This window comes from Marmota marmota, unplaced genomic scaffold, assembly GCF_001458135.2.
Source record: "Marmota marmota marmota unplaced genomic scaffold, marMar, whole genome shotgun sequence".
Lineage (NCBI taxonomy): Eukaryota > Metazoa > Chordata > Mammalia > Rodentia > Sciuridae > Marmota > Marmota marmota.
The window spans coordinates 3,384,121-3,390,578 of NW_025999990.1; the positions used below are offsets into that span (position 1 = coordinate 3,384,121).

At 37.0% G+C, this 6,458-nt stretch overlaps 1 protein-coding gene across 4 annotated transcripts in view; it reads right to left on the reverse strand.

Annotated features, from left to right (window-relative positions):
* Positions 1-1,622: 1,622 nt before the first annotated feature.
* Nln (neurolysin) overlaps positions 1,623-6,458 on the reverse strand; it is a 100,789-nt gene continuing 95,953 nt past the window's right edge. For all 4 annotated transcript variants that reach the window (XM_048806095.1, XM_048806097.1, XM_015482296.2 and 1 more), the window contains one exon: positions 1,623-4,180. In XM_048806095.1, the coding sequence (XP_048662052.1) occupies positions 4,046-4,180 (135 nt within the window). In that variant the 3' untranslated portion in view covers positions 1,623-4,045. The remainder of the gene's footprint in view (positions 4,181-6,458) is intronic.

Below are 6,458 nucleotides of genomic sequence, written 5' to 3' on the forward strand. Positions count from 1 at the left end.
AAGTTGACTGAAAAAAAAATTTTAGACACTGTTTTTCAAAGAAAATGAAATTATATATGCTTTTTAATTTTTACTATTATTATTTTTTGGCTTTTATTCTTACCAAGCTGTTCTAAGGGAAGTCATATTCAATTTTAAGGGGCTATCCAGTTTCAGATGGGAGTCATGTAACTGTAATAATGTGCTTAGGGAAGGAAGCAGCTTTGGTCACCAAATCTACTCAGATAAGGCAGGATTTTTCTTTTAACATTCTTTGGGGCTCAGTTAACTATGCTTAAATCCAATTTGCAGGACTAGTATTAGTTATGAAATGAATATTTGTAGGCTGCTATCCCCACACCCCGCCCCCAAGGAACAATCCATGTGTTGAAGCCCTAACCGTCATTGCTGGTTAGAGGAGGAGGACTTTTGGGAGGTGATCGGGTTTAGATGAAGTTGTGAGGGTTGAGTCCTAGTCTGTGGGACTTCCCAACTTACAGTACTGTGAGAAATAATTTTATCTTTTTTTTCTGTTTGCTTCTTTTTGAGATGGGGGTCTCAGTATGTTACCCAGGCTGGTCTGAAACTCCTGGGCTCAAGTGATTTTCCCACCTGAGTAGCAGGCACTACAGGTATGTGCTACCAAGCCCAGCTTTTAAATATCTGTTTTAGTTTGTGGTGGTTTGTTATTGCAAGCCAAATGAAAACAGCATTTTGATGCAATTTTAAATGCAATTTTCTTGGAGCATGGCAAATTACACTTGTGTACGACAGAGAAAGAAAAAATTCCTATATAAACCCACTGATCCAGTGGGGAGCCATCACCTCCACAAACCTTGAATTCATACACAAAGGTTAAAGGCAAAAATGGTAAAGTAGAAAATTAAGAATTTCCCTATTAGTTAAGGCGTTTACAAATACAAAGATCACATCAGTAATTTTTCTTAAAGAGCTATTTTCTCAGTTTTGGCTTCCTGCATAATGCAATTTCTTGTCTACAGAGCAATGAGTATCCATCTTTCTTCCTATTAGCTTTAGAAAAGCAAAACCTGGGCATAAGTAGCTCAGGTGGTAACTCTTTAAGATAATTTTTAGCTATTTAGGTAACACTCAATATTTACAATAGGGGAGAAAAACCTATTTCAGATGGCATCACATTAAGACTCTTCTTTCTCTGTAGCATCTTAGAATCAAACCTTAGGAATCATGACTACTATACATTAACATAAGCTGTTTTAAGAACTTGCCTCTTAGCTTGGAAAAATCCTCCAAACAGGCCCTAATCTTCTGGATCAATAACCAAGAAAGACTTTATTATATGTGGCTCAGATCATAAATATGAATTGTAAGTTTGCCCAATTGCAGCTTTTATAGGTATTCTCCATTCAGAACATCTCATTGACTCCCTGAACTCAAGGGAGAAAAAGAACAAGTTGATGGATAGACATATTTAAGAAGGCTTTAAAAAGTAAGTCCTTATCTTTTCATTATGTTAGTGAATATTTTTAATGAATATTTGATTTTGCTCTGTACTTTGGTAGACTTAAAATATTAGAGGTAGACCTAAACAAGAACACTTTCGTGCTTTTGCTCTGTCATGCATTTCAGTTTTAACATTAAAGTATGAAAGAAATGTGAGTTCATTTTCGTGGACAATAATGTAACTTTATTGTGTGCAATCTTTTCCACAACAATTAGTTTTTCCATGTGAAATAAGTGAAGGTTTAAAATGCCAAAGTCATTGTGAAAAAGACATTGGGCAAGAGAAAAACCTGAAGAGAGTTTTTGGTTTTTGTCTGAAAGTGGAAAACAGAATCTGAGTCTAGGAGAGAAAAATACCACAAAAACAGCTTTGGTGACCAGAGACAGTGACGCAGAGTGAGGGCCAGGGAACTAATCTTGGAAAGGAAGGTAGGATTTCATGTGGATGTTTTAAGGTATTTGCTTGGCAATATTAGTCTCAAAATTTCCTTCTGTGTTGCTGCTACAGCTTTTGGTTTACCCTGCTGTCTTAAATTTTATTATGTAACATAATAATTGTTTAACTTAACACAAAGTCCACTTGGATAAGAGCAAAGAAAGGTTCTACGCAGAGCATAAAGTTTATTTGGGGTCTGGGTTGTGCCTTGGAGGTACAGCACTTGCCTTGCATTTGATTCCCAGCAGCACCTCCACTCCAATGACAACAAACACAAAACAAGTTTACTGAAAAAAAAAAAAAAATCCTGTCTTGGTTTTTTTAGTGAGTAGATTCCTATAGGAAAAATCAGTACTATGAGTTTATTGCTCTGCTGCAGAATTGGAATTTAGGCCCACAGTAAACTGAGTTAAAGAGAAATCTAAAGGTTCACTTAAAAAAAAAAATCACCAGATGAAACAGGCTACGGAGGAGCCTCTTCCCCAAGGCCGAATTTAAGTACCTCATAGCACCAGAGCAGAGCAGCTGTCCTCAAACGCTCTGCCTGAACTGACTCCTCTTCTGCAGTTTCTTTATGGCCACATTAGCACCAGCTCTCTTCCCTACTGAACTCTAAATAGCCACTGTGACATGTCTATTTGTCATCTGCAGAAAGGTGATCAATAAAAGAGGCAACATCACTACCCCTTATTAGAAACATGAGAATCAAAAAGATGCCTGGCTAGGCCAGATGCGGTGGCACACACCTCTAATCCCAGTGGCTCAGGAGGCTGAGGCAGGAGGATTGTGGTTCAAAGCCAGCCTCGGCAAAAGCAAGGTGCTAAGCAACTCAGTGAGACCCTGTCTCTAAATAAAATAAAAATAGGGCTGGGGATGTGGCTCAGTGGTCGAGTGCCCCTGAGTTCCCGCCCCTAAAAAAGATGCCTAGCTGGGCAGGAAGCACTTGACATTAAATTCAGTTTCTTAGGAGGCTGAGGCAGGAGGACTACAAGTTTGAGTCCAGCCTCTGTGATTTAAGAAGTCCCTGTCTCACAGCAAAAAATAAAAAGATTTGTTCAGTTGTAGAGTGCCCCTGGGTTTAATGCCAGTCTGCGTACATGTGTGCATTCGTGCACATATACACACACACACACACACACACACACACAGAGTCTGAACTCACTTTATGTTCTAACTGGCAACTATACCAAAATAGTTGTGTGCTGAAATGGAATTTAGACTCTAATTAATACAAGATACAAAAACTTGCAATAAACCAGGCTGGCGGCAGATGCCTATAATCCCAGCCAATAGGGGAGGCTGAGACAGGAGAAAGGTGAGTTCAAAGCCAGCCTCAGCAATTTAGTGAGGCCCAAAGTAACTCAGGGAGATTCTGTCTCTCTATAAAACATAAAAAGGGCTGGGGATGTGGCTCAGTCATCAAGTGCCCCTGGTTTAATCCCCAGTACCAAACAAACAAAAACAACTTGTAATATACATTAGACCAGTGCAGTCACACTGAAAATTTTTTTTGGTACTCTCTAACTGAAGATTAGAAAGGAAAACAAACCCAAATGGGGGAATATAACATAAAGAGGCAGAAAGCTGGGAACTTTGAGGCCTGGTATACAAAGATAAAGGAATTACTGTGTCGTATTTCCTTGGCCTTGAGGCATGCAGGCAAAGGCAAGGTCACACCTTACAGGGAGGCAGAGGATCAAAGTTGACTCAGGGCTCCAGGAAAATATTTACCAGAGGAATTTGATGATTCATTTATCAGTTCAGAAATCCCAAGTACAAAATTTTAAGATATAAGAAGGATCAAATTATATCATGTATATGATTCAATTTAAAAATTCTTGGCCCTCTTACATTATATTATCTAGATTATAATAGTAAAAAAATCAAATTACATTCATATAAAACTTTTATCAAAAGAAATCAAATCCATTTTTATGAAATTTTATAGTACAATTATTTTCAATTAGGTCTTTTTAGGTCACAGTATTTATAATTCCATTTACATAAGTATAAGTTTTAAAATAAAAAAAAAAAACAAGTCAATAGAAATCTAATTTTTCATCTGCAAACTCCCTTCAGTTTCCAGGCCAGTAACACATGGCGACGTCGACTTGTCCTCCAGACATGGACTGCTACCAAAGATCCTGTTTATGGAGCACACAGGCCTCGACTCATTAGGAACGCTTTTTGGTTTGGCTCACGTTTCAAGAAATTCTGGAGCATGTCCATGCCGTCCAGAGATCCCCCGGGTTTCAGGATTAGGTTTCTATATTTCATTCCAACCTAGTAAAATAAAACATCATGCCTAATAATTCATGGTCATAGCAATTTTCCAAATCTCTAGAAGCAAAAGACAAAGGGGTAAGGGTAAAGAGAAAGGGGATTCAGCTTTACTCACTCTACACCGTCTCTTCTGCCAATGCTACAACTCTACAGTATTTGTTCTTTTATTTATTTTGGTAGCTAAAAGATTTGGAGCTTCAACCTCAGGTCTTCTACGCTATCCTCTACTTTTGTCTTATTTCCTTAGATTCTCAGTAGTGAGCTGACACCATGGGCAAGCAGACAACAAAAAATACACAACGCAATGCATAGCATGGTCCTATTTGTTACCCTGACTCAAACTGTTAGCAGAGTATCAGGAGCAGTGGTCAGGCTTGTAATCACAGCAACTTGGGAGGCTGAGGCAGGAGTATTGCAAGTGCCTTGCCAGCCTTAGCAACTTGGTGAGACCTTGTTTCACAGTAAAAATAAAAAGAGCTGGGGATATAACTTAGTTGTTGAGGGTCCCTAGGTTCAATCCCCAGTATTGTACCAAAAAAGGGAGGGGTAGTTAGCAAAGCAAGTGTTCCAGAAAGCTACAAATAGTTTTGCCTACCTGGAAATAGTAACACATCTACTATCAAATGGCTTCAGGTTTTTTTTTTTTTTTTTTTAAGAGGATCTCATAAAAGATCACAAACAAAACATGCAAGCCTCTTCCTTAGACAATGTGGTACAGAGAACAATAGATCACATTGTCCACAGTAAGGCAATTCTGGGGGTCAGCACTGGTATGAGGACCTTTGCAAAGTTTTCTTTAGGGATGGAATTTAAAAACATATTACAGTTCCTTTGCCTTTATTTACATAAACATATGAGCAGATAATGTAAAAAGAAAACAGTTGTTACTCAGTATCAGTATTTTCAGTTCCCGAAACTGTGATTTTAGGGAAGCAAAGCAAGACAATTCAATGAAACTTAATTCCAGATACACACATAAATAGTTCACAGAGCAACACTTCAGTTTACATTGATTGTATCATTTGATCAATAGGACTAATTTTTTTTTTTTTTTTGTACTGAGCCACATCTCCAGCACTTTTTATATTTTATTTTGAGATAGGGCCTCACTAAATTGCTGAGGCTGGCCTTGAACTTGTGATTCTCCTGCCTCAGTCTTCTGAATTGCTAGGATTACAGGTATGAGCCACCATGCCTGGGGTAGGACTAATCATTCTTTCTAGTATAAGCTAGAAAATTGGGAAAGACTAAAATAATCAAAGTTTTGACTTGTAACAAAATTCTTCTTGGTACAACCATCAGATAATTTAGTTAAATTGTTAAGAAAAATAAAACATGAATGATATCTACCAAGTTAGATGCAAAACTATTTAATACCTACACAGCCATACAATCAAAACTCTTGGGGTTGCCTTTAGTTATGAATAGAAATTACTTGTGACTTATTAGTCGTCTACAGGCTAACATCTAACTTGAGCCTGGACCTTAGTTAGGAATAAATAGTCAGATAAAGTTTCCTTCTCATAAACTCTAGGATAGTACTGTCTAATAGAAATATGAGATATATGTATATAACTTTAATTTTCTACTAACTACATTTTAAAAACTTTAAAAAAATAAGTGAAGTCATTTTAAGAATCTTTTTTATTAGTTGTTGATGAACCTTTTTGTTTTATTTATTTATTTATCTACTTATTTATTTATTTATATGTGGTGCTGAAAACTGAACCCACTGCCTCAAACATGCTAGGCAAGAGCTCTACCATGAGCCACGACCCTAGCCTGGAAGTCAGTTTCAATAAAACATTTCATTCAAACCACTGTTAGGGTGAGCATGATGACCTGTGCCTATAGTCCCAGCTACTTCAGAGACAGAGGCAGAATGATCACTTGAGCCTACAAGTTCAAGACTAGCCTGGGCAACACAGACTGTATCAAAAAAATAAAACTAAACCAAAACCAAAACAAACAACAAACCAAAAAACAAACCCACAAAAAACTTCATTGTATATACAACGTTGTAATTGTAAAATATAAAAATTGAGATTTTGTTTGTTGTAGTTAGTTAAGTTCTCAGTATTTTTAACACTTTTTTTAACCTTTTTTTAAAACCTTTATTTTATTTTATTTATTTTTATGTGGTGCTGAGGATGGAACCCAGTGCCTCACACATGCTAGGTGAGTGCTCCATGGCTGAGCTACAACCCAAGCCCAACATACATACATACATACATATATATATATATATATATATATATATATATATATATATATATAT